Source organism: Sminthopsis crassicaudata, chromosome 1 (assembly GCF_048593235.1).
Source record: "Sminthopsis crassicaudata isolate SCR6 chromosome 1, ASM4859323v1, whole genome shotgun sequence".
Taxonomy (NCBI): Eukaryota; Metazoa; Chordata; class Mammalia; order Dasyuromorphia; family Dasyuridae; genus Sminthopsis; species Sminthopsis crassicaudata.
Window position 1 is genome coordinate 575,991,208 of NC_133617.1, and position 27,956 is coordinate 576,019,163.

The 27,956-nt window shown below is 35.6% G+C and overlaps 1 protein-coding gene across 1 annotated transcript in view; it reads left to right on the forward strand.

Moving 5' to 3' along the window:
- Positions 1-16,816: 16,816 nt before the first annotated feature.
- The window catches only part of BDP1 (BDP1 general transcription factor IIIB subunit), a 91,774-nt gene continuing 80,634 nt past the window's right edge, over positions 16,817-27,956 (forward strand). Inside the window, 2 exon segments of the mRNA XM_074282203.1 lie at positions 16,817-17,930; positions 24,262-24,538. Coding sequence (XP_074138304.1) covers positions 17,704-17,930; positions 24,262-24,538 — 504 coding nt within the window. The 5' untranslated portion in view covers positions 16,817-17,703.

Consider the following 27,956-nt stretch of genomic DNA (forward strand, 5'->3'; position numbering starts at 1 on the left):
GAGGAAGGTCATGTGTAATTTAATAAAAATGTCACTGAATGGCATTTTACTCCTTCCTCCAGAATTATATTTTCACTATCTATTAATATATGCTGACTCTCTTAGATCTGTATCCTGTTCTCTCCAGAAAGTAACATTTTATAGGCGAGGTCAATACTAGATTGAAAGATGGTAGTCAGCATACCTTACCAACTTTTAAAAAGTTAAATGGAAAATATGAAGATGCCAATTTAGATTGATGTGAAAACATTTGTTTACTAATCAGAGAAGTCTCATATTTAGGTAATATTTCATGCAAACATGCTCTTACATGGAAACTTGATTTTTATAAATTCAATAATAAGAGTTGTAATGGAGAGTTGTAATGGATCTTAATTTACTTCCAACAAAAAGTTAATATGAGGATACTACAGAAATAAAGATTTGAAGCTTAAGATTTAAAGCTTAAATTTTGGTATCAAATTACTTATCTACATAATTTAGCTATTAATATGAACCACAGGATTCATTAATTTTTTTTATCATTTTTATAAGCATGAAGAAATGTTCTACTTCTTAGAAGACTATTCTATACCATGCATCTTAAGTTATCATGAACTAAAAAGAAATAAGTAGGAAGTAAACGAGTCTAAGGATATGATAAACTGCTAGATATTTAATGGCTGGTCATTCTACAAACTCTTGATTTCAGATCCTGTGATCCACCTGGTTCTTCGAATTACTGTGGATCATTTTTCACCTGTCTGCAGAGATTTCTTCTCATTAGCAGCCTTCTGCTTTTGTTGCATGATTTCAGAATCCCTATGAAAGACAAAAACATGGGTTGCCATTAAAAAAAAACAAAAACAAAAACAAAAAAACATTTTGCTATTTTCCATAGATATCCTTTCTCTTATGCATTTTTTAAAAGCATGAGGTATTTGTAAAACAAATACTAACAAGCAACTACATTTCAATTTTCTCCCCATTTGTTGTTCTTGATAAGAAAGAATAGATGAGAATGGAAATATACTGCTTTGCTAATGCAACTATAATTCTTATTAGATTTTGTTTCACTAATGTCCTGAGAACATTGTCCCCTTACTAGGTTTCACTTTTAGATTAAACTCATCATTCATGAATAGGCCAGGAAATGAGCCCAAGTTCTTAAAAAGATGTCAAAAGTTAAATTTGTTAATCCAAAATATGTATCCCTTTATTTTTGCAAGTGGATATTAGGAACACAATCACATTTCCATAAAGAAATCCATAAAGATAGGTGAATTCTTATCTGCTAATTGTAAAAAACATCCAAGGATATAATGTGACTAGAGGGTGACTAAGCATGTGGTAACGTGATGGTTGTAAAACAATGAAGATGATTAACCAGAACATATTGACAGTAGCAGCATCCATATAAAAATCAAATTGCAGCACGAGGTCCAGACACAAAAGAAAAGAGTTCAGAAGGGACAATGAAGTCAACAAGATATTACTATAATTTCCACTGAAGTTAATATATTTTCTAGCCAGCAATAAATGACAGTTTCATGCAAGCTCTTTTTTTTTTTTTTTTTTTTTTTTCTGAGGCAATTGGGATTAAGTGACTTGTCCAGAGTCACAGAGCTAGGAAGTGTTACGTGTCTTGAGGTCAAATTTCAGGGCTGGTCCTCTATTCTCTGAGCCACCTAACTGCCCCTCTCCTTTATTTTTCATTTCAATCTTTTAGTAGATTGTAAACTCCCTATGAGAATGGAGTGCTTCACTTTGTATTCCTAAAATACATAACTTATTAACTTGTTTATTTTATATTAAGTGCTTATTTCCACTTTATCTTAAAGAGCTTGCACTAATTAGAAACTCAAGTGTTAATTTGATGAGTAATGTCATATAAATGAAATGTCACAAGATAATGTGTTAAAAATTATACTGTCTAAACCAATGGGCTCCATGCTACAATAGTCAATGTTATGCAATCACAAAATTTTTGTACTGACAGGAACCTCATTTGATCATCAAAAGTTCAATTCATACTCTCCCAAAAAACCTGTTCACTTGACAAATTGTTCCCTCTAGCCTGTGCCTAAAAATCTCCATCAAGATAAATCCATTTAGGAAATATCTCTTGGACAATTTAATCCTAATTCTGACCACTCTTTTCTCACTATTACTTAAGACTCAGATATACTTAAAACATTTTAAAACAAATCCACCTTATCTGAATTTGTTAATTCAGTGCTGTCATGGAAGAGTCATCCTAACATTGTGATTAATCCTGGAACTTACTGCATAAGATATTTATTGCTCTTAACAGATAATCTGTGCACACAAATTAGCTATGTATGGAGTGCAAATATCTTATATGGGGTACAAAGTGCCTGAAGAAAAGCATAATAGTATGGCCCATTTAATAATGAACAATTGTGAGCTATTTTGTAAAATCTTTTTAATCAATGGATAATCATTTTTGCTAATTTTATTTAGAAGAATCCATGTGGTAGCAAAAAACTTTAAATATATGTCCATTGACTGAACAATACTTAAATTGCATACATAAACCTGATGGATTACTATGCTTGTAAGAAAAAATATCATAAATGCAGAGAACATGACATAATTGCACTGCAAAGAAGTAAACAGAGCCAATAAGCCATGCCAAAATGTAACAAGAAAAATGTAAATGAAAAGAACCACTACCACCACAAAAGTATAAATGAAATGTAGTGAAATTAAAAATAATAAATTTGCCTCACAAAGGGGACATATGAAAAGACAACTCCCTTCACTTCTTTGCAATTATATAGGTACATTGCTTATATAATTTTTCATATATTTGATTTTGTTTCTTCCTCTTTAAAAACGTCTCTATTATAAGGGACAGCTATCTACGTGGGAAGAGGGAAGAAATACAAGAAGAAATCTAAGTGATTACAAAACATATTAATGAAATCTATTTGATTTCAAGTGAAAATACCTAAGTGAAACAGTGGATAGAAGCTTTGTCCTTGGAATCAGGAGGATTTGTTAATATGCAGCCTCAGACACTTACTAGCTATGTGACTAAAGGGCAAGTCACTTAACTCTCAATTGATTTCCCACCAAAACAAACCAATCTAAACATCTATTTAGAAAAGAAGTGTAACACTTCTGATTTTCAGTTTCAATATTCCAAGTGGACAAGCAAGTCATAGCCTCAATCTGCAATGAAAAAGGACTTGACCTGGCATTTCCCCTATTACAGCCATAAAGGGTTTAGATAAAGGGATATGACAAATAGGCAAGAGTGAAATGAATACACAGTTAATTTGATAACCCCCATTAAAAAACAAAAACTTACCTTTGCTTTCTCTGGGAGGCAGACAAGCTATCTTCTTTTCTTTTTCCCTTGCTAATCTCCTGTGTTTTCTTCATGTTTTTCTGACGGGCAAGTTCCCGCTGGTTCCCACCTACAAAAAAAGTAAGACTCATACTTTCAACCCCCACTATATTCTTAGTTCTGTTTAAAGGACATTTATGTGAATCTTTAGTATGAATTGCCAGCAGGTCTTTCAGATATGAAAAAATTAGTAGACACATATGAAAACATAACATAAGAGTACTGGACTATAAACAATATTAACATTTACTGCTACAATATCCTTTCTTAAAATGATTCATAATGATTCAAAGTTCATCATAGATTGAGGACTGGAACAGACTTTAGAAGTTATCTAGTTTAATGTAACATTTCACTGTAAGTGATGCAGTGACTACAGCCCATTACCTGGAATCAGGAAGATCAGAATTCAAATCTTGCCTCAGACATTTACTAGCAATTTATAACCTTGGCAAGTCACTAATCTTGCCATTTGCCTCAAGTTTCCTCAATTATAAAATGGGGGTAAAAATAGCACCTACCTGTGTGAGGATCAAATGAGATAATACAGTGCTTGGCACACTTCAGGTACTTAATAAATGCTTCTTTCCTTCCTTACTTCCTAAGGCCCAGAGAAATTAGGTGACTTGTTCATTATTACACAATAATTAAATGTCAGAGAAAAGACTCAAGTCCAGGTCCTCTGACCAAACCCCATACTCTGTATGCATCCTGATTGCAGTGGGCAGGAGTCAAGACATACTTTTAAGTATGATAAATTAATTAGAAAAGGTCCTATTACGAGGTCAGTGCTCCCACGAAAATGTTTAAGATTTTTAACTTGTACATAGAATGTTTTACATTTTGGCTTGCGCCAAAAAAAAAAAAAAAAAAAAAAAAAAAAAGTCCTTCTAATTCTTAAAGGTGAGAAAAAGATCGTGGGAGAGAAACAAGCCTGGTTCTTTATTCTTACTATTGGTTACATCATGGCTTTAGAAAGGCATAATCTATAAACAGATCACCATATACAATAGGGCCACATTTCTCTTCTTTCATCCCATCGCTCTTGCTTCATTCCCTTGTCTAGGTGAGGCTCAGACAATATACTACCTTAGAGGGAACGGTTTATTAAATGTTTACATCTAAAATGAATGGGAAACCAGGGAAAGGACTGACGCACCACAGAGGATTTCAAAGAGCTGAAGCTGAAAATGACAAGTTGGACCTCTTAAGTCCGTAAGTAAAGGGGATGGGGACCAGGGAGAACCGGAGGAAACTGGAACTGTCGCTTTTTGAAACCGGGGCTGATGGGTCCTGCATTCTGATGGATGCTCTGGGCCAGCCCAGCTTTCCTTCCCTCCCAGCTAGCTACTCTCCTTCCCCCAGGAGCGTAAGACTGCAGAGTTGGGTCTGCATCCTGCCTCGAAACCCGACCGAGCCCTTAGGGATAAGAGAGGTATAGCCCAGGGTCGGCTCGGGGTCACCGAGTCGGTAAGGTCCTTTCCCCCAGCTCCGAAGGGCAGTCTCTTAAGGATGCTAACGACGGGGCAGCGGCCCGGGGAAGGGGCCACCTCGGCATGTTGTATTCAGGGTTTCTGCAACCGATCCGCTAACACTTACGGGCCATCGCGACCGTAGGAGTCTTGACGGGAACCAACAACTCCGAAAATCAACCGTTCACGCAAACGTCCCACCACCACCGCCACAGGACCGATCTGGACAGCAACCGTTGCTGCACCCGGCCTTAAATAGGCCCAGGTGTCTGTGTCGTCACCAGACTCCACCCACAGCAACGAGAAAAACATTCGCCGCTGTTCGATGGAAACAGCGGTTGCTAAGGCGCATGCGTTAAAGATGAACCCTCGTTAAGGGTAAATTTGTGTCCTGAGAGTGCTCTTCTTCTTAGTCTTGCTTTCTTCCCAAAGACCTTTAGTACTTGCTCTTTTAAATCTAATTCTTTTCTAATTTTTTTTTAATGAACGTAACAATATCCAGCAAACATCACAAAGTATGTGAACTCCTGACGTTGTTACATCATAGTTTTAAAGTATATATTAAATTAACATAGTAACAAAACTGCCTTGTTTGTGGTACTTTATGAACTATTTCCAGTTTCTTGTTTTTGATTTTCTTTTTCATTTCGAATAGTAAATATTTTAAAGTTATGTTAATGCTTTTTTTAAAAAAATCTCCCCAGACTCCTCTTTTTGTGACCTGTCTAAAAATGCCATTCTTTACTTATAATTTGTAAGGGTGGAGATAGATAACTTTGGTTCTGGTGCTTTGATTAGATGTGACACTTTTTGACTGAACTAATCCATCAGAACTACTTTGAATCAATTAAAGTAACTGTGTGCTTCTGAGAGAATAGGTCACTTTATAAATAAGCCCCAGTTCCCTTTTATTCAAATTAAGAAATTCTGAGCTTCTGGACCCGAAGGGTTGAAAAAAGGGAAAACTGAGATGTGGTCCAGAACATATATTGAAAGTCAGTGTCTCTATAGGTAGCTTAGAGAACTGTAGCTTAGTGAAGTCCTCTCCAGTCAGTTCTTTCCCAAACTTCATCTCTTGATGCCTATCTAGCCACAAATATTAAATATTATCAGCTTTAATTACCCAAATATTTCCAGTAAAGTTAATTTTGGCCTCATTCACAAAGAACTCTAATTAGAGATAAATTCAGTTTAAGGCAGAAGCCCAATCTCTGCATATGTGTTAGGAATTTTCCTAAATGAGGATTCAGAGCAACTGTAACTGAATTTAGAACTTCTCATCTAAAAATAACAAAAACACCCTTTACCCCCCAAACCAAAGATGAAAGAACCAAGTAGACTTTAGAGAGTCATCTATACTGGTAGCCTTAAAATGATCATCTTATTATAAAAGGCTGTTACAAATTCATTGCCTCTGCTTAGAGAGAAAAGGAATGCTTCAGTCTTAAACCAGGATTGGTCACTGGAATTAACTGCAGTGATTTCTTTTAGGATCCATGCTGAAAGAATGATTGGAGTTAGGAAAACCTACTCCTTTAGAAACAGATATGAAAAAATTATCCAAGTGAAAAGCTTCCAAAGATAAATTACAGGAAAGGAGGAGGAATCAGAACATAAGCTATTAGCAAGACTCAAATGGATTTTCCTTCCTTAGCTTAAAAACGTTATCTTTGTGAGATAGCTTCATTTTAGGGAACTAAGGATTTTTAGCAGGACTGTCTTTTGTTGCAACATGGGCTTGACATTTCATGAATATAATTAAAATGCTACTGAACTCTAATAACATCATAGAGGCTGGAATTTAAAAATTAACAGGTCAGATTTAAGGTACATTATTATTCATGGTAATAATATTGCCTAATTTCTTTTCCTGTTGAGGAACTGAAATAGGCATTAGAATATGTTTTGTACACTTGGCAACAGAAACATTCATCCTCCAGGGGAAAAAAGGGATGATCCTAAAGTCATTAGAGCAGCACCCCTGAATGCTATGTTTAACCTCAGCATAGATGGTCTTTAGATTAAGAATAGTTTCTCAAGAAGACAGATTTCTGTTGAACCCAGCTGATACAACTATTAGCCTAATTTTAAACAATGATAAGAGAATTTAAATCAGTCTTTTGGATTTGTAAAAAAAAAAAGTTGTTTAAAAAAATACATTTGTTGGAACCATTTAATTTATGGTTCCTGATTATCCTTTGAGAAGAAGTGGACATAGATTTAGCGAAATTTCTTTGTAAAGAAATATTTCTTGGGGATTTCCCCACATCTGCTTCATACTCTATCAAATGTAAGATTGTATGAAACCTTAAGGTCCCCAAATGTCAAGGTACTCAGTACTAACAACCTATATCTAGGATCCATGGAATTCTTTTAAGCAACATATCTCTGCAGCAATCCAACCTCCTAATCTCAGTGATTCATCAGAGATTACTGAGAAGGAACTAAACATCTGAGGGAAGTCCTTCTGAAAACAATCATCAACTCTGAAGAAAGACTGAAGATTGGTCAGAATCTGGCAACATGTGAGAAACCTGTAAATTTTTATAAAGTGTGCATCCTGTACAGAGTACACAACTTAGATAAGGCAAAATTCATGTTTCTTGATATGTGCTCAGGACATAGAATTCTTGCCAATCATTCTAATAACCCTCTCTGCACTTTTTACTGGAAACTGAGTTCAAATCAATACTATCAACTGCTTATGGAACAGGGGTGTCATTTAGCAACCCTATGGTTTTATTTCCCATGCCAGTGACTTCCTGGAGAAATCCATCTTTTCTTGGCCATCACCTCCTTATATATGTGTGGACTCTTCCCTTTAGAATATAAACTCTCTGAGGGCAGCAGGCTCTCATTTTTGTATTTGTAGCCACAACATTTAGCCTAATTCCTGGCACTCAATAAGTGCTTAGTAAATATTTTTCATTCATTCATTCCATGTTCTCAAAAAGCTTTCTAATGGGGAAGAGGAAGAATATTGTACACAATACAATCAACTCCTAAGTATTTCTTGGACATCAACATTTGGTTTTTAAAACAATTTTTTATTGATTTTTTACATCACTAAAATTTCTCACAGTATCACTCCCCTTCCCCACTCTCAGAGAATCATCCTTTTCAACAAATATTTTATTAAGAAAAAGAGAAAAAAATATGAGCAAATACCAATCCATACATTGAAAAAGTCTTAACATGCATGTAATGTTCCATATCCATGAATGTTCCACTTCATCAAAGAAATAGTGTGGGGGCGTCTTCTCATATTTCTACTTTGGGGTTATGTTTTCAATGAACATTTGTTAAAACTTGCTATATACTATATACCAGTTCTACAGACAAGTTTGCCTTTACAGAAAGCAATCAATCAACCTTTAGTAAGAGCTTAGTATGTGCTTTTGTGACACTATGCTAAGTGCAGGGGATAGAGAAAATGAAACAGTTCCTGCCCTCAAGTTACTTATATTCTATAAGAAAGACCCTATGTATATATGTCATTGTTGTCAAGTAATTTCAGTTTGTATCCAATTTTTCATGATCCTATTTGGGATTTTCTTGGCAAAAATAGAGGAATAATTTGTTATTTCCTTTTCCGGCTCATTTTACAGATGAAGCTGAGGTAAACAGGATTTGCTATCTAGATCACCCAGCTAGTAAGTATCTGAGGCCAGATTTGAACTCAGTCTTTCTGACTCTGGCTTTCCATCCACTGTACCACCTAGCTGATCCTATGTAGTAGGGAGAGGGCAATAAGATAAGGCCTCCTATAAAGCTGGCATTTGCATTGAATTTTGAAGGAGATCAAGGTTTCTAAGAGATGGATTTGAGGAGGAAGTATATTCTAAATAATTGGGGGTGGGGAATGACATCTAGTACAAAAGCATAAAGATGGGAAATGTAGAGTAGGGTATGAGGAGAAATAAGGCCATTAACTTAATTCTAATCATTTGTTTACAACAATTTGGTGAAGTATATTTTAAAGATGAGTCTCAGAAAAGATTTATTCAAGGTCACAAAGCTAATAGAAAGATAGAGCTAGAGCAAAAAGATGAAGAGTCTCAAAGAATTTACCAGCATATATTACTGTATGGATATAAGCTTTTTGTTGTTCAGTAGAGAAGGACAACCTGTTGGGAAAAAACATCTGGTACTCATTAGGCTCTAAAAGGCAGGAATGAGAATAAATAACTTTTTTAGGTATGCAGTAGATCATGGGAAGCTCTCAGTTAAATGTTATAAAAAGTAATAAACTCTATAATTTTTAATGATTCATTAAGTCAAAAATTTTGAGACCCATTCTTAGATAATGACTTGAATATTATTAAACATGTTGGGGGCTGGGAAATGGGAAAGGAAGATAAGAACCCAAATGACACAGACCAGAAAAATGTAGGTAAAATATAGCTTTTCCCTGGTAACCAAAACTTAGAGAAGAAAGAGCTCCCAGGAGGAGAAGTTGGTCAAAAGTGGCAAATAAGTAAAAAAGGCTAAGGAATGAGAAAAGACTATTACATTTGGTGATTAAGAGAAAATCAAGTGAAGGATTTTATTAAATTTCATCATTCCAGGTAAGTGAAATTTTTATGAAATACTTATTGTTATCTAATATGTCATTTAGACAAACATACCATTTATGTCTTCTTCAGGTCATTGATTAAAAATGATGAAGACAAACATACCATTTATATCTTCTTCAGGTCATTGATTAAAAATGGTGAAGAGAACATGGTCCCGTCAGGGACTGACTTAGGAAACCACAAATTTATATTACCTATGTCCTGTTGTATTTTTATTTATTTTGTTAAACATCATTTTACATTTTACATTTTAAAGAACAGCACCCATGAATTGTTTTAGTCATCTGTTGTAAAGGGCTGAAACTGAGTTGATACACTGAGGTAGGATAAAGGAGCACTTAAGGCTAATTACCAATTGGACAATACTCTATTAGCATATGCTTGGAGAATGGCCCTGCCCATTATTCTGTGCTGGCTTGATCTGTTGGTGTATATAGAGAATTGTAAGATTAGATGAGAGGGTGGAGTAGGACAAGGGGGAGTTACTTTTTCGAGGTGGAGAGAAAGAAGGAGTGGAGATTCCTATGTCCATTCCCTGGAATGCTACTCCAAAAGAACAAGAATAAAGATCAAAGACTTTTGCTTATCCTGATTCCATCTGATTCTAAGGTATCTAGGGTGCTAACTCGGTCTTCACAATGTGTGACCTTCTTGCCTCTGACAGAGCTTGACACTTAGGTCAACACTGATTATATTAATCAGTACTCTTTGAATCCCTCTGATCAACTAATTTCAGATAGGTACCAGATTGTTGAAGAATTTTTACTTTTATATTGTAAACTTTTATGCATTATACAAATGCTTTATTCTCTCTATCATGAATACTGTCTATAAGGAAAAAATCATGGGGAAATGGTCAGAGTAAACATGAAATAATATTAAAAAATTGAAATCATTATTATTTCTTTGGCTCAGGGACACACAGCTATTAAGTATTAAGTGTCTATGGTCAAATTTGAACTCACTTCCTCCCAACTCCAGGGCCAGTGCTCTATCTACTGAACTCATCTAAGTGCTCTGAATTAAACTTATTTTGTGGGAATCAGAAGATAACAGATTTGTTAGAGTATAATACACTGAACATAGACTCTCTTATAAAGAATAAAGGTATGTCATGAAAGCAAAACAACTTCAGACTATTGGATATGAATGGACAAAAGTACCTCCTAGGATTATTATATAGATATAGGTAGCTTGAGATAATATTTGTAAGGTACTTTGCAAACCTGAAAACACTATTAGTACTATTACAGTAGCAGTTATGCACCTACTACAGGCAGCTGGTGCTCCATTGGATAGAGTGCTGAGCCTAAAGTCAGGGAGACCTGAACATAAATCTGGTCTCAGACATTAACAAGTCTCTTCTGGCTCTAAAATCCAAAATTTCATCCTTCTTTCCTAGCCATATAAAATTCTGACAACTCTTTTCATTCATCAGTCATGGGATCTGATCTCCCACTTCTTTAATATCCTAAAATTAACTGAAAGATGTAGAGAACACAACCTTCTACTGTACCTACTATTTATGGACTTTAAAAAAGCATTTAATTTATTAATGCTAAACACTGCCTCCAATAACTGGACTCCAGTGTATCCTGACAGTTTCCTGCAGGGAGTGGCCTCACCTAAATACAAGGTTATACAGGATTTCTGAAAGATACAATAGAAAGAAACATGTCCAATGAGCCTCTAATCATTAATATCAGATAAGGCATACCATGGGACAAAGTTCTTGGTCAAAAGTTTTTACCACTGTCATGAATGAGATCTAGCCCAGACTTCAAGTTGAAGAATTCTTTATAAAGAGTTAGGTACTTCAGATGCTCCTAGTTTTAGATGTCACTACTTGGAACACTGCAAAGGGAGAGATATTTAACCACCCCAAAGACTGGCCTAATTATCTATGTCATGTGGAGGAAAAATACTCATTGTCTGGAATGTAACATGTATTAATGGATAACTCATGGAGCTTACCAGTTTATGTATTCTGAACAGATGACAGGATAAACAGGAGAAGGGAAGTTGCAAAGTTCATTTCTTGATTACAAATTTCTTCCTGAAAGGAAATCTCATTTTCTTTGCACTAATATTGCATAGTTGTGAAACTTGGAATAATAGAATCTTTAAAAAATTGAAAATGATTATCACATAGAAGGCACTGGAAAAGTACCTGGCATGAGTTAAAAAGACTGGTTTGTCTCACTGCAAGACAGGAATAATTGATGAACAGCCTGCGTACTCCAACAGTATCCTCATAATATCAAGAGAAAGCAAGAAAGTAAGCATATTGGGCAAATCACTTAATGTGAACTTACATGAGGGCATATCTATACTAATTAGATGATAGGTCTATTTGAGTGATCTGATGGAAGTTCAATTTAATTTAAAAAATTTTATTAATAGAGTATTTATGGGAAAAACACAGTAACTAAAATCAGAAAAGCAATGGTCTATGTGTGAGATGACAAAGGTCTTGAAAAAAGAATCAAAAGATTGTAAATAACTTTAAAGTTGGATGGATAAGATTTGTTAATAGAAATGGAGGGAAATAGGAAGAATACAATATATCCTCAGGATCTATAATTTTAATTCTGAGGGCTCCCTATAATAATGAAAATCATAACTCTTCTATAGCATCTCATCATTTATAATTATTGCTCATGGTTTATCACAAATTCTTCATGGTGATCCAATATAAAATAGTCTTTCTTCTGGTTCTTTAATGTTCCTCTGAGAACATCAATATAATTCCCATTCAAACTTTTCTCATTCTTGATAAGTGACCACCCTATATTTTTTGGTCATTCATATCCTTGATATTCTTCTTTCAACATTTTCTTGAAACATAACGAATGACATTCTATAGTTACCTTATACCTATTATGTAACTTCATTGTCTTATAAATTTTAGTTATAATTTTAATTTTTCCAAAGTTGATATTATCTGAGTCAAAGATATATAGTATGACTAAGGAAATAAAGGTGTTAAAAGTGAGGGACATTTACAAACATCAGCAGTTTGATAATCAGTGAATGCACTGAATGATTTCCCAAATAAAAGCAAGACCCATATCCCCTTTTACTCAAGTCTATTCTCAGATAATTTGCCAAAAAACAAGCAACAAATATTTATCAAAGATACATACATTGATTTAATTCAGTAAGTTTGTTATTCTTTCTATTCCGTAATCTGAGTAATGAGTTTTTTGTCTAATTAGTTTTACTAGTGTGGTTAGTTGGATCATTCTCTGTGGATTTCATTTTACTAAAGAGGTTCTGCTATGTGTTCTGGGGACTTGATTCAGTAAGTACAATTTCATTTGTAAATGGCAATATTTAGAAAACAATCAACAATTTATTTGGCCATTATGCAATATATATTTTGCATGATGCTGAGAAATATTTTTAGTGAACATATATCTATCTTTCTTAAGCACCTTATTTGATGCCAATGCTAAGATAATATAAATTTAATCTTGTTATATTCACAGTGGGAATTTTCTGTAATTTTGAGTCTCATATGACAACCTCTTGAGGATAGTTTTCAAGGATGCAGTTCAATCTCTGAAGTTAAATGCTTCCTTAAAATTAATGAGTAAAGGGAGTTTATATTTTCCAATCAGCCAAGTAATCTTAAAGATGAGATCTATTATGAAAAATGATATATTAATGTTTTCTCTTATGTTTTTATTGAAAATACTCCCCAAATTTTAATAAACTAAGTATCTAGACTGGTAATTGCCAGTATCTCCAATTTTTCTTTTTTGATGGCACAAAAATGTGTGTTATTTTCCATTAAAAATATTCTCCTAGGAATATCTTTAAGGTTAACAGATGATTCTTTTAAATATAAGTATTCTCTGGCACAGATTTTCCACATTTCTGCCTTCATCTTTGAGAAAATGGTAATGTTACTTTAAAAAATATCATTTTAACCTTCTATAGATTTTTCCCAACTTGTTAGCTCCCTTGCCCTTGTCATTAAAAGGATCATTCAAATAGCTACAACTGAAAAAAATTCCGTCTCTATTTTCTGACAGGAAAGGTACAGTCAGGAAGGAAGAGTCTTTGTTCTCATGACCAGTGTTGTTGAGATGGGGGAGAAGGGGAAAGATGCTTTTCTATCATTCCTAATTGATATTCTGCATTTTTCAAATGCAGAAAAAATCATTATTCATGGCTGTTATCAATCAACAATCATAGTGGATAAAACACCAGCCCTGAAGTCAGGAAGATCTTGTGTAATGTCCGGGCTAGCTTTCTGGAGGTCTTTCGGATGGGATAGTCACCATGAGGATAGACAGGAATAGAGTCTAAAGTCTTTATTTTTGAGTCTCAAGTCTGTTTCCTTCACAGTCTGTGTCTGTCACAGTCTGGCCCAGTTTTGATCTTAGTGGAGGAGTGCAGAAGGCAGGAGAGCCATTAGGAGGATAGTCAAAGATGGAATGTCTGGTTTCCAGTCCTTCTCAGCCCTTAAATACCTCAGTATGATCACATCCTTATAGCACACTAAGTATGTATGAACTAGAGAACCATTACATCACCATACTAAGTACTAAGTATATGTGAAGTAAAGAACCATTATCTCATCAATTACACTGAGTTAACACCTTTGTTTCAAGTATACTTTTCCAGAGTTCCAGCCCTCTATAGATCTGAGTTCAAATCTAGTCTTAGACACTTAACATTTCCTAGCTGTGTGACCCTGGGAAAGTCCAATTGCCTCAGCAAAACAAAAACAAAAAACAATCAACTATCATTTATTCAACAACTACAACGTCACTAAGCACTCTCTGGTGCTGGGAATAAAAATATAAACAGTCTCTGTTCTCAGGAAACTTAAATTTTAGATGGAGAGATAATATACATATATAAAGTAACTTGTATATAAAATATGTACAAGATACTTTTTTTTTTTTGTATGTGTATGTGGGAGGAGATTCTATTGTTGTTCAGTTGTGTCCTACTTTTTGTGATTAGGGATTATTTTGTCAAAGATAATGGTTTACCATTTTCTTTTCCACCTTGTTCTACAGATGAGGAATTGAGGCAGCTGGGTGCAAAGACTTTCTCGGGGTCACAAAGCTAGTATGTGAAGTCACATTTGAACTAAGGAAGATAAGTTGTTCTGACAGAACCAGTGCTTTATTCACTTTACCAATTAGCTGCCCACCAATATTATCAGTATAGTACTTTTTTTGAGCTAGGTGAGTTTAAAGACTGGCCAGAAAACATGACCACTATTATCATTTTATGGGAAAATTAAATCAGGAGTCTAAACAATCAGTTTAGAGATGATGCCCTTGGTGAACATAAATCTTGACTCTGTAATTAAACCATAAAGTCTAAAGGAAGAGGATAGAAGAATGAATATAATGCTGGGATTGGAGTCAGGAAAACCTGAGCTTAAATTTAGTTTTAGATATTTATGAACAAAATGACTCTAGCAAGACACTTAACCTTGGTTTGCCTCAATTGTAAAATGAGGTTAATGAAATGGCCTACATTGAAGTGTTGTTGTAAGAACCAAATGTGATTAATATTTGTAAAAAGAACTTAATGCAGTGCCTCACATCAAGCAAGTGCTATATAAATGCTTATTCCCTTACCTTAAGTGAAGTGACAATGGTATATATATATTTTTTAAATGAAATTTTATTGATTTTGTTTTTTAATCTCCAGAATTTCTTTTATTATCCCTCTCCCTTCTCTTGCAGAGAGTTAATCAAATATAATATTTTTATCAAATTTAAAGAGAAATAAATTAGCAAAATCAATCCACACACAAAGACATGTCTTGAAAATATATGCAATGTATCACCATTATAGACCTCCCACTTTTGCAAAGGATTGGGGCGAGGATGTTTTCTCACATCTCTTTGTATTTTTTGCAACATTCATTTTTTATTGTTTTGTTGTTCTTTCCATTTACATTGTTGTAGTAATAGTGTTTATTGTTTTTTTGGCTTTGCTTCCTTCATTCCACATCAGATTACACAACTCGATATTTCTCTCTATTCCACATATTAATAATTTCTTATTTCACAGTAATATATTCCTTTACATTCATGTACCACAATTTATTTATTTTCTAATTTTATCAAATACCTACCACAGTGCTAAGTGATTAACATTTAATGACCTGAATAAAAATTTTAGATTTAGATGGGACCAAAAAGATTAAATGATATGTCAAGGATCATTGAGCAAATTATTGTTAGAACTAGCTTTCCTAGATACTAGTTGAGTGTCACTTTGTATATGCTACTAGTTATTTGTAAAAATCAAAGACTATTGAAGGTAAAGCAAATGATTATAAATGAATAATGCAGAGATAATATAATAGCTGATGTTTATATAGTCCTTGCTGGTTTACAAGTACATTTTTTGTATCAACTTTATGAAATAGATAATACTATTTCAGGAGAAAGAACTTAAAACTTTTATTCAATTATTGATTAGTCATAGGTTACCTTGTACTTAACCATGTCACTTTATCTTTTCCATGTCCAAATCCACTTTTAACATGCCCTTTGAAATTCCCAATCTAGTGCTAATATGCCTTTCAAATTAGATTTATACTCTCCTTTTGAATATTACTTTGTATAATTTTTGCATTTAATTTTTTATTTATATGTTCCTTACTTCCAATGTGGGACTGGTTGTGTTTTTTTTTTTTTTTTTTTTTGTCTTGTATTCCCAGTGCCTGGCAGAGAAACTGCTTATTTGTTTGATGGATTTTCTATCATGTCCTATTCTTCATCACTCCATTTGGCATTTCCTTGCCAAAGATACTGGAGTGGTTTGTCATTTCTTCCTCTAGCTCATTTTACGCATGAGGAAACTGAGTCAGTATTAGGTGACTTGCTCACAGTCACACAGTTTCTAAGTGTCAGATTTGAATTCAAAAAGAAGTCTTCCTGATTCTTCACTGTCACTTGGTTTGTAGCAGGCCAAGTTGAAATGATTGCTGGCGTTATCTTTGTATACCTAATAGGATTCTTCAAAATTAAAAAAAACAACAACCCAACAATGAACCATCAAGAGTTGAATAATTGTTTTAAGTTTTTTAAATTACATTTTTAAAAATTCTGAACTTACCAAATAACTTGAATATTTTTATATACAATGGGGGTTCAAGAGAATTGTACATGAAACAGTGAAGACTAAGAGCTATTCTCTAACGAATGAAATGGTCAAAAGATTTGAAAAATTGTCCAAAATGCCTCAGTAAGTTTTTCTATAGAAATAGCATTACTTCATTCACATGGTAGGAAAAATGTACAATGAAAAGTACTTATACATAACGTGAGTTGATTCATACTCTCCTTTGATTTCATACTTGTCTGACACTTCATCGAAGAAAAGAGATTGCTACTGGTGAGTTTTCCAAGGCTTCTTCAGACGAACAAATACTCTAGGAATATAAACCTATGGAAAGCACCCTGGTCTGGAGAGGCTCCTGTCATCAGAGGATGAGGCCTTCGGGCCTTAACGCTTTCAAACATTTTATACAGAAGCAAGAAGGGGCTAGGACTAACGAATCCCAGTCCCGGGAATCAGGATCTTCTCAAGAATTGATGCGTAATAAGTTTTATCCCCTCTCCCAGCAGAGTTCTATGCGAGAGAAACGTGGCCCGACATCTCGGGGGTTCACCTGCCCGATTTGCTCGGGTCAGGGTCGGGGGCATGGAGAGAAAAGAGAAAAGTCACGAAGTGCAGCCGAGACTGTCAGGCGGTTCGGAGCCCAGCTCCGGCACCCCGGAACTACTATCCTCTCTTCTCCCATTTATCACAGTCCGGTTCCCGGATTCGTTTACGGCCTTGGGAAACAAGCGTCACTTCCTGGGTATCAGGCAACCATGGCAAGGCTGGGTTTACGGAATAGGACACCGAGCTCCCAGATCTCAGAGTGCAGGAGAAGGAAGAAGATCCCTACACCTAGGACAGGGAATGAGCAGCTACCATTACCCTGGGCGCTTGTGACTGACGTCACCGCGCTCGCGTCGTCGCGCGCCGTGATGACGCCAGGCGCCGGCCGGGGCCGTCTGCCTGCTGGGCCCCGAGCTGGAGGGGGACGGTAGCCCGCCCGCCTGCCGCGACCCGGAGTGGGGACATGAGGAAGAGGCGGCGGCGGGAGGCAGACGGAGGCGGGGCCGCCCAGCGGCGGTAGCTACGTCCTCTGGGGTGGCTGGTGTAGCTCCGGGGTGGGAGCGTCACCTCCTAGCCCCCTTTTCCAGTTAGTGGGTCCGGGCCGCGTTAGGAGCTGTGGTGGCGGCGCCTCCCTTAGTCCGCCACCATGTTCCGGAGGGCGCGACTCAGCGTGAAGCCCAACGTGAGACCCGGGGCTGGCGGCCGGGGCCCGGCCGCTCCAGAGCTCCCGCGCGGCCAGCAGGCTCCCCGAGAGCCCGAGCCGGCTGCGCTTCCCCCGTCGCCTCCAGCGCCTGAAGCAGCCGAGACCCCGTCCGCGCCCCCTCTGGATTCCGGGGGCCCCCAGCCCCTGGAGGACGAGGCGGCCGAGTGTGGGTAAGAGCCGGCCGAGTCGCTTTTCCGATTCTTGCCACCCAACCCCGAACCCCTCCCGCCTCTTCCCCCGACGCGGGGTGGGAGGAAGGAGACACCAGTAAGCGCCTTCAGCGGTGGGTGCTGAGCGCCGGGTTCGCCCAGTGAATGAGCTACCAGTCTGACGGGAGCGAGAGAAGAGGTGGAGGGAGGTAGGGAGAAAGACGGAGGGAAGCATGTGGGAAAAGAGCTCTGGATGCGGACCATAGTGACCCCAAAGTATCAGTTCACTGATAAGTTATTAAAACTTAATAAGAACACAGATCTAGAATACTCCAATGGTAATCATTCAAGGAAAGGTGCTACTATGGAAGGATTGCCAGAGACTTCTTGTGGAATGTGGGATTTGAAGGGAGCTGGGAGGCAGGGAGGAGAGAATTCAGGCCAGGAGTATATTTGTGGAGGGAACATGAGCTCTGCAGAATGTGAGGATGCGTCCATCTCCTTATTGAGCTCTAACCTTCCACTCCATACACATCTCCTGCTGCTTGTTGGACTTTTCCAGTGTTGAAGTTCCTTAGAAAATCATCTGGTCCAGAACCGAACTCATCTCTTTCCCCAGAGCTGCCTCCTCGTCCTAATTTATGTAACCTCACTTATATGTTCCAGTCCCCTACACTCACTGCCTTGGTGTCAGCCTCAATTCTGGATTCTTTCACTCCTCTAACTGTTCAGTCCGGTCTGTTGCAGAATCCTATGACTTTTATCTTCATGATATTTTCTGTACCGACCCAGTTCCCTGCCGTTACTTCGGTGGAGACTCTCATTTCACCCTTGGACAGTTGGGGTGGTGCAAAATATTGCCATAGCTCTCTGGTTGTTTACTGCCTTAGCTTTCTGCACACAAGTCTATCCTTTACTTAGCTGTCAGATTAATGCTCCTAAGAAAGGATTCCTGACTGTGTCAGCCTCCCCTTCCTTGCATTCCGGTGCCGCCTTATTAACGTCAGCATTCAGTCTAAAATGCTCTGACTTTTAAAGCCTTTTGTAACCTGGCCCCATCCTCCTTTTTCAGTTTTCTGAAACCTTTCTCTCCCATGTACTCTTCTTCCTCCCAGTGACATTGGTTTCTTTGCGATTCATAGCATAAAGTACCGTCTCCATTGGGCTCTGTCCTCATTTCTACTTCTTGACTTCCTGACTTTCAGTTAAAATCTCACCTGTCCCTTCCTGATCTCTCTTAATGCTTTCCTCTGGAGGTTATCTCCAAGTTGTCAAGTAGATGGCTTGTTTGGACATAGTTGTTTTTCTGTTGTCTCACTTATTAAGACTGCGAGCACTTCAAAAGCGAGGACTGTTTTTTTTTTTTTTTTTTTTTTTTTTTTTGTTTGTTTGTTTTTTTGCTTTGTATTCCCATCACTTAGAATGCTTGGTGCATAGAAGGCACATAAGAAGTACTTGTTGACTTTAACCACAAGGAGGCCAATGTTAGAAGTGTACATGAAGGAAAGTAAGGTATCAGGATACTGGATTTTAGGGAGCCACTGAAATTGACTAGATCAGTGATGTGGATAGACTTGTGTTTTAAGAAGAGCAGTTTAACAGCTGAGTGGATATGTATGTGGGGAGAAAGTTGGGCAGGAAAACCAACTAGCAGGCTGTCGTAGTGGTCTGAGGTATTTGATAAAAAGGTTGTGCACTATGGTGGTAACAATATGTATCTGGGACCCTGTAGAAAACATAATATATTACAAAGATGGAAATAACAGGACTTGACCTGATTGGATAGGGGAGGAGAGGGGAGATAGTAAAGTGTCAAGATTGACACCTGTGTTGTAAGCCTGAGTGCCTTAGAGTAGGATTCTTTCTTTTTTTCTTTTAAATTAAAGCTTTTTATTTACAAAATATATGCATGGGTAATTTTTCCATATTGACCCTCAAATTTTTCCCTCCTTTTTCCCCACCCCTAGATGGCAGGTAGTACAATACATGTTAAATATGTTGTAATATATGTTAAATCCAATATATGTATACATATTTATACAGTTATTTTGCTGCACAAGAAAAATAAAATCAAGAAAGGAAAAAAAAACAAACCCTGAGAAAGATAACAAAATACAAGCAAACATCAACAAAAAGAGTGAAAATGCTATGTTGTGGTCCACACTCAATTCCCACAATAGAGCAGGATTTCTTAAACTTTTTTTCTCCTGAGAAATTTTTGCGTGACACTGGGTATATTTAGGTATATAAAATAGGCATACACACCAAACATAGTGATAATAAATCATAATTTTGCTACCTCCATATTCAGTTATATGCAATCCACAATTTAACAAGCTTTGATTTAGAAGATGGTATTCTCAATAATAATAGTGAGATTTGGAAGAAGGGAATGTTTTGGGAGAAAGATAATGTTCAGTTTTGGATGTGTTGAGTTTAAGATACCTATGGGATGACCATTTCAAGATGTCTAGTAAACAGTTGCAAGATTGGAGGACCACTGAGAAGTTAGGATTGGACAAAAAGATATGAGATGACAATTGAAACCAAGTGAAATACTTCAGAGGGAGATTAAGGCCCAGGATAAAGCTTGGGTGACCCAAACCAAGGAGATTGAGGAGTTGTGGTAAGAAGAGGACCAGGAGAGAGTATTGTTATAAAAACTAGAGAGATGAGAGTCTCAAGGAAAAGGAGATGTTTAACAATGTTAAAGACTGCAGAAAATTAGGATTGAGAAAAGGCCATTAGAATTGAATATTAAGAAATCATTAGTAACTAGTGAGAAGTTTCATTTCAGTGATGAGGTTGGAAGCCAGACTACAAAGAGTTAAGAAGAGAATGAGAGGAAAGGAAATAGATTCATCTTTTCTAGATGGTCTGTTCAATGAGTTTAACCACAAAGGGAAGAAAGATAAAAGTATGATAGCTAGCAGGGATGGATTGATCATGTGAAAGTATTTTTGAGGATGGAGAAGATGTGGATATGTTGGTAGTAAATAAGCATCCCATAGAGAGAACAATTGAAAATTGAGAGAAGTAGGCCTGCCAGAGGAGTATTCTGCTTGAGGAAATAGGATTATTTGTGCATGTAAGTTATTTATACATGTGCCTTGCTAAGTAGAAAGGCCACCTTTTCCTGTGAAAATAGGAATGAAAGATGAGATAGTGACAGAATGCATCTTAGTGATATAAGATGAGGAATAGGGAGAACGAGGAGTTCTCAGTGAATGTCCTCAATTTTTTCAATAAAATATGAGGCAAGGTTCTCAATTGAGGGGAGTAGATAATATGAAACTTTTAGAGTTTTAAGACTAAATTTAAAAATTTGGTACATCTGCTATAGTGAATGGGCTAGTGAATTGATCATGGAGCTATAAAAGGGTCGCCTCAACAGCTTTGGAGACCTCATTGATATTGTATAGCATAAATTTGAAGTGAACTCAATAGAGTTTCATGATTTTTCTTAGCAGCATGGGAGTTAAAATTGAATGCAGTGGATGATGGAGTTATCTTGGGTTGAGGTTTTAGAGAGCAAGATTTTTGTATAATAAAGACACGAGATCTAAGAAAAAAAGTTATTGTTGAATCAGTACACTAGAAGGTCAAGATGGGAAAGGAATAAGCATTTATTAAACACCTATTATGTATCAAACACTTTACAAATATTCTCTCATTTGATATGGGGGTCAAGATCGGTAAGAAAGAAAACATGTCCAGTGTAGTAGGAATAACCTTGGAAATAACTGAGGATTGGAGGGATTGGAAATCATAGTGAAGCTAAACAATAGAATTGAAGTTGTAAAGCAGAGAGAAGTAGAGTAATGATGTATTTTTGATGAGGTTAACGGTGGTGAAGAGGTATGAGAATTGGGGTGGGAAATCCCCTCTAGTGAGCAAGTCCAAATCTGAGTGGTAGGAAAGGGAATTTTATTGTTCACTAAGAAGGAAGCTTTCTTAGCTCCTCATTAGGAGTTTGGCATTGAGAAGTCAGCTTTGCTAGGAAGACAGACTTCTTAGTGGCAAGGTCCTGTCAAGAAGACAACAAATGTTAACACTGAGAAGAGAATATCCTGGCAGGCAGTTTTGCTAAGAAGAGAGCTTCCTTAGCAAAGCATAATCCTGTTTTGGACTTCTGCAAAGATTTGGGGTTCAGAATTGTCTTTTATTAGCCATCTGAGGCTTGGGGCTTCAATTCAAAATTGAATGAGATTCCTTCCATGTTGTCAATGCCTCAGGCTTAAATCTCTAATTGAAAAGAGATTACTTATTTTGGGAGTTGTGAGCTACTAGGAGTAGTAGCAGACTAATCTTCAACTCAATAGAGGGTGCAACCACAATTGAATGAGACCACTTAACTGCCCTGAAGGGTGGTCCTCTTTCAGAGGAAAATTTCAGGGTTCACTCCCCATCATTGTGATCAGTTGTAAGAATTTCAGAGTTCATAAACTTTAGATATCTAACACATAATGGGTGATGGTAAGCTGAAGGATATATCTATCTCCCTGGCTAGTTGTGTGGTAGAGGAGTAGATCATCAGAAATGAGTATTTTGAGGAATTGAGAGTTGGATTTTTTGAGAGTATGTATGTTGAAGTCCTCCAATATGAAAGTAAGACTTGGGAAGGAGAGAAAGTCAGTTAGGCATGGTTTCAACTTATTGAGGAGGGAACAGTGAATGTCCTATAGATCCTTAGACCATAGAGATAATAATGGTTTGGAAGAGATGCTCTTCCAGTCAGTTAGGAAGGAATGGAATGTTTATTTTGTTGAAGTGAGGGCCCAGTTAAGAATGGCATAAATTTTGATTGGTTTTACTTGTCTTCTTTTCATAATTTTCTCCATGTCCTGTCAGTATCATTGTGAATAAGATCAAAAGAATCCCTGGTCCAGGGTTAAGACTTTATAGTATGTGATGGGGATAAGACAAAGACTGGGGGCTTTGAAGATTGTGTGTTGAACCTATTCATCAAGCATTTTGAGATAAGGAATGGAGGAGAGTGTAGGGATGAAGGTCTAGGAAAGAACTGAAAGGTAAAAGGAGATCATGATTACATTTAAGAACAAGCTTTTTGGTCTTGAGGTAGAGGTAATGATACAATGATCAAAGATTATAATCTGAAAAAGAATATCAGAATTTATTAATATGCTAGCTGAACATTTGGGAGTGATTAAGTATCGGACTGTTATTGCCTAGAATTGAGGTGGAGTGGAGGAGTAGTTCCAGTGAGTTGAGTAAATTGAAGAACTGATATTTTAAGATTTTTGAGAGAGCATTAGTATGTTGAACTACTATAATAGGAGAGGAAAAGAGGAAGAAAGACTGAGTTAGGCAATGAATTCATTGAGGGGAAGAGTATATCCTGGGCAATAGGTAATAACCATAAATATTTTGCTTGGGAGATAATTTTGGATGGCATGAACCTTTACGGAATAAATAATATTTGATGAAGGAGAGTAGAGGAAATGGGGATGGATAGTTCATTTCCTTCATTCCAACTAGTAAATTGGGGGGGAATATGCAAAAAGGAATAGCTGGAATTATGGGAAAGAGTGGCCAGTTGATGGTGTTAAGAAAAAAGAGCCAAGTCTTAGTGAGAGCTATAGAATAAGAGGAATAAGAAAGGAAGAAATTTAAGATGGAAAGAAGTTTGGTTATTATGAATCAAGTGTTTTAGAGCAGTGGTATCAAAATACAAATAGAAACAGAATGCTCCCCCTTTACCCCCCATTCATATACTTAGAAAGATTCAAATTAACATATTGTATTGTATTTTTATTTTGTTAAATATTTTCCAATTACATTTTAATCTGGAATTGCCCTCTGCATAGGCCCATTTGTTAATCTCTATTCTAATAGACATAGGTTTTTTTTGGGGGGGGCATTCTTTGTGTCCCTTATATTTAGCAGAAATGCCTGGTACATAATAGTTATTTATTGAATTTTTGTTGACTTGATCTCTGCTATATTTGATATTTAATTGCCTCCTTTAGGATATTACTATCTTTTCTAGTTTTCATGACATATCTCTCTCCTGGTTTTCCACTTCTAATCCAGCTACTTAATTCACTCTTTTTTGCTGGTTCTTCATCCATGTAACAGCTGTTAATTGGGGTCTTCTCCACAAATCTGTCCTGGGTCTTTTTGTATTTTCTTACTATTTGGTTTGGTGATTTTATAAGCTCTATTTCTAGCCCTAATCTCTCTTTTGAACTAATGGCATCTGAATGAATAAGATTATATCACATTTGTCTTAGTACTTGTTTATGGTTTAAATTGAAATGAGTTTTAATATTAGAAAATAACTGTGATAAATATTTTAAGATAGTTTATGACACATTTTTGGATATTTCAGCAGTGATGAAATGCCCACTGTGGATGATGCTGGACAATCCAGTAAATGTTCACCGACTGCTTTACAAAGAAGAAAGCGAATGTCAACTGTGCCTAATCTTACTAAATCTAGTGCACCTGCTCCATCAGTTCCTCAGTCCTTGTGTACTGTTCAACAGGAAGCACTACAACCAAGTCCTCTTGCAGGAAAGGAAAAACAGCCATGCTCAGACCGTTATAGGATACTTAAAGCTCAAAAGCTGAGAGAAATGCTAAGAGAAGAAATGACAAAAAGAAGGGTAAGGACTTCCATTAAGAATGGGATAGGGGACAAAGAATGGAATTTTGATTCTGGAGTTCTTTTGGAATTCTGTTCAAGTATCAGTAAACTATCCTGGGAATTGTTACCTAGAAACAAGTCCAGAGAGTCTTGTATCCATGCAAATAATCTCTTTTAATTCTTTTGGGGGAAACTAATGAAAGATAGCATGGCTTGTAATGTGAATTGTTTCTTTTTGTTGTAAAAGTCTATTTTTCGTTTAAAGATGTTTTACCGGTTCTTTCTTTCTCTCTTTTTTTTAAACTTCACTGTCACTTCTTGGTACTAATTTATATAGAACTTCCCTTGCAACAAAGTAGTACAGCTAAGCAAAACAAACCTACTTGTTATTTTCTAAGTTTTCTCATATGATAATATACTACCCCTCCACAAGGAGGGGTGATTTGAATTATGATGATTTTAAGTGTTCTTTTCTATAATATTATCATAGTTGTTGTGTCTATTGTTCTTTTAGTTCTTCTCACTGTATTATGTATTATTTCAAACAGTTTCTCAAGTTTCTTAGAATCCCTCATTTTTATGATTTCTTATGGCAAAATAATATTTCATTAAATTTATATAGTACAATTCGGTCACTTTGTAATAAACATGAATCTACTTTGTTTTCTAGTTTTTTTTTTTTGTTTTTTTTTTGTTTTTTGCTACCATAAAAAGAACTTCTATAAATACATATTGTGGTATACATAGCCTTCTTCCATCTGTCTTTGATCTGCTTGGAATATATTCCAGAAACTCTTGTTGTTTCAAAGGGTATGAATTATTTCATCACTTTTCTGTCATAATTCCAAATAGTTTTCCATAATGATTGGGACAATTTACTACTTTTATTACGTTTAATTAAAATTTTTTTTGTGTATTCTCATATGTAATATTTTGCTTTAAAATATTAGGTCAAATCAATCATACTTTCAAATAAAGCTTTCCAAATAATATGATGACTTAAATCAAGGAATATGTAATGTGTATGGAAAACCATATTGTTAAGAGAATTAAAGATAATAAAACTTTCATTTTTCATTGAGAGCAAAATTGTGGGAATAGCATGTGGGCACACATTTAGGCTTTTGGGATGTGAGTGTGTGGAAAGGTATTCTAATTTTAAAAGTTGTTGAATTTACATTTTTAATAGAAATTCTAAATGCTCTATATTGAGAATCTGCTTACAGTTTCATGAGGTTGATAGTTTCTCTGGTTTATTGGATTTAGTTTATATTAATGGGAATATTGTACCCCAAGCATTTAGCATAGTTCTCAGAACTTTCACTGATGGTCACTGTAACACCCAGAAGATTAAAGTCTATTAAAAAAATTTAGTTTTTTTTTTTTTTTTTTTTCCGAAAGGGATTTAATGCGGACTGGCAAGCACATGGATTATCAAGATTTTTCTTATCTCTGTATACACATCTATCAAAAGTAATTATATTGATAAGATAATCTTTATTTCAGAATTCAGAATTACTTCATTTCTGAATGGAAGATGATAGTAAATTGTTTATCTTTCTTATGTACAGTTAGACCTACTCAGTCCTCACAACTCTTAGTGGAGAGAGAGGGAAAAAAAAAAGACTGTTAGTTGCTACTTTGTCGTTAGGGAAGGATGGAATTTGAGAATAAGTTTTATTAAGTTTTCTTAAGTTTTCTGCCAGGAAGAGGGAATTAAAGCATCTTCTCCTTGTGTACCAGAAAAAAAAAGAAAAACAAAAAGATAGAATCAATAGATCCCTTCTGGAAAAAGCCTTTAAACAAAATATAACACTCATTTAAACTAAAAACTCTACAAGTATGTGTAGAGTGATTTTTTTTTTTTTTTAATGTTGGAAAGTTATTTATCAAAAAACCCTAAATTTGCATTATATGCAAAAGGCAAATCCTAGATACTTTTCATAATAAAGATAGGAGTGAAGATATGCACCTTTTCCTCAATAATACTTGTCATGGTTCTAGAAATACCAGCAATAGCACTAAGAAAGAATAAAGACATTAAAAAAAGACAAAACTGTCATCTTTGCTAATGTTATAATGGTTAACTAAAAATTTTAGGGAATCAGAAAAGATATCTCTTAAGAAAATTAATTCTTCATTAAATTTGCAGGCAACAAAATAAACCCACATTATCTGGCAGCATTTTTATGTACTTATATAAAATCTACTAGACAATATTCGAAAGGAATGTTCCATTCAAGGTAGATGCAAAATGTACCAGATATCTGAGAATCAATCTATTAAAACAAATTCAATACTTATGTATATGTAATTTTAAAAATGACTCAAAAAAAGGACAATTTAAATAATTGGAGGAAAATCCAATGACTGGACTGTGGTAGTATAAAAATGACAGTGCTACCAAAGTTATGTTACAATTAATTTAATAAAATGTTCTTCTATTCAAACTAGTAAAGGGACATTTTTAAGATTTTGATGTAATAAAATTCATTTGTCCTAACAAATGATTTAACAAAGAAATAATGAAGTGGAAATGAACAAGAAAAGCACTTCCATTCCTCAGACTATATTATAAAGCAAAAAATCACCAAGATTATATGGTGCTGGTTAAGAAAATCAAAAAGTAAACCAATAGAATAGACAAGAAAGAATCAGAAATAATTGAACTCAATACCAGTGTTTGATAACCTCCAAAACATAAATTGCTTAAGAAAGAGCTCACTTGAGAAGAAATGCTAGAAAAACTGGAAAGTAATCTGTTAGAAATTACATTCTCACCAACATCTTATACTATATTCCATAGTACGTTAAAATTGTGTATATAACCTGAATGTTAATGATCATGCCATAAAATTTTAGAAGATAAAGTAATCGGCATAAACCTTCCACAGTTATTACTGAGAGGTGAATTCGGTTTCAAACTAGGAATAGAGACAATTACTAAAGACAAAATAGTTTATTTTGCTTATATTAAATTGAAAAGATTGTCTGAACAAAATTAATATGATTAGAATAAGAATAAGAAGGGAAGGAGTTGTCTCAGGAAAATCTATGAAATATCTCTGATAAGGGTCCAACACCCAGAATTACATATAGACAGTGCACATATATAAAAGACCAAAAACCATTCTGTACTAAATAAGTAGTAAAGAATTTGAGCAAACTGTTCCCAAAAATATTGCAAACTATAGCATTTTGAAAGAATGCTTCAAATCACCAATGAGAGAAATATAGACCAAACAACTTGGAGATTTCAGTTCATACCCAAATTAATTGACCAACATGGCAAAAAGATAAGCTTAGTGTTAGAGGGGCTGTAAAAAGGCAGGTACATCAGAAGTATAGAGTGGGAGAGCTGTGAACTCATCTAGTTATTTTGGAAAGCAATTTGGAGTTATGCAAATAAAATGATAAAATATCCATTTCCTTTGACC